Source organism: Geospiza fortis, unplaced genomic scaffold (genome assembly GCF_000277835.1).
Source record: "Geospiza fortis unplaced genomic scaffold, GeoFor_1.0 scaffold6132, whole genome shotgun sequence".
NCBI classification, from domain to species: domain Eukaryota; kingdom Metazoa; phylum Chordata; class Aves; order Passeriformes; family Thraupidae; genus Geospiza; species Geospiza fortis.
The window spans coordinates 6,273-7,385 of record NW_005055346.1 but is presented as its reverse complement, the minus strand read 5'-3'; the positions used below and the strand labels follow the sequence as shown (position 1 = coordinate 7,385).

The 1,113-nt window shown below is 63.2% G+C and overlaps 1 protein-coding gene across 1 annotated transcript in view; it reads left to right on the top strand.

Annotated features, from left to right (window-relative positions):
* Nucleotides 1-1,107, top strand: part of LOC102037082 (RNA-binding protein 4B-like) — a gene marked incomplete at its 3' end in the record, with an annotated part of 2,368 nt that extends 1,261 nt beyond the window's left edge. The window contains 2 exon segments of the mRNA XM_031065801.1: nt 763-795; nt 798-1,107. Of these exon segments, the coding sequence (XP_030921661.1) occupies nt 763-795; nt 798-1,107 (343 nt within the window).
* Nucleotides 1,108-1,113: the final 6 nt, after the last annotated feature.

Sequence of the window (1,113 nt, the reverse complement as noted above, 5' to 3'; positions counted from 1 at the left end):
CTGCCACATCTTGGGGGTGCCATGGTGCTGGTGCCATTTCTGGGGGTCCCGTGGACCACCAGCCTCAGCCCAGCTTTGCCGCACGGTCTCAGATGTTCTGATCCTCGATATCGTTTAATCTTGGAACAATAATTAAATAACTGAATAACAAAACAATGGCTGGAGTTTGTGCCTCTGACAGGGACCCCAAACAAAGCAGCTCCTGGGCTTTCATCTCCTCGGTCTGTGTGCAGGAAGGTCTGGGGGTTGTCACCTCCTCCGTGTCCCCAAATGTCCCTCACCTGGCTGGGCCACAGGTGGCTCTTAGGGGTCCCCAAGGGGTGGTGGCAGTTCTGGGGAACCCCACAGTGCTGGGAGATTTTGGAGGCCTCCAACAGTGCCAGGGTGACACTGAGGGGACCCACACAGATTGCCAATGCCAGAGATGTTCCTTGGGGACCCCGCAGTGCGGTGCCAGCCCTGTGTGACAACGCAGTGCCAGAGCAGGGGGCGGCTCTGGGAGTCTCTGTGCCTGGTGCTGGTGGGAGTGCGGCTCTGGGGGACCCCACGGCTTTGTGCCAGTGCTGGGATCCACTGTGGGGATCCCATGGTCTGATATTGGGGTGACTCCAGGGGATCCTGTGGCCCAGTGCCCATGGCACTGGGGGATCCCATGGCCTGATACCAGGGTGACTCTGGGGGATCCCACAGCCCAATGCCCGAGGCTCCGGGCCAGGCTGGGCGCGGTGCCCGGGGGTGACGCCGCGTCTCCCTCTCCCCAAGGCAAGCGGATGCGCGTGCAGCTGTCCACCAGCCGGCTGGGAGGGGAGACAAGGGCGGCTGCTACCGCTGCGGGAAGGAGGGGCACTGGTCTAAGGAGTGCCCGGTCGATCGCCCGGGGCAAGTGGCGGACTTTGCCGAGGCCTATAACGAGCAGTACGGAGCCGTGCGCACTCCCTACACCGCGGGCTATGGGGAGGCCGTGTATTACGATGAGGCCTACGGCGGGATGGCCGACTACTACAAGCGCTACCGCGTCCGCTCCTACGCCACGGCCTCGGCGTACGACGCCTACGCGGAGCAGACCATGGCCCAGTACTCCCAGTACGCCCAGTACTCCCAGGTCCAGTCCTC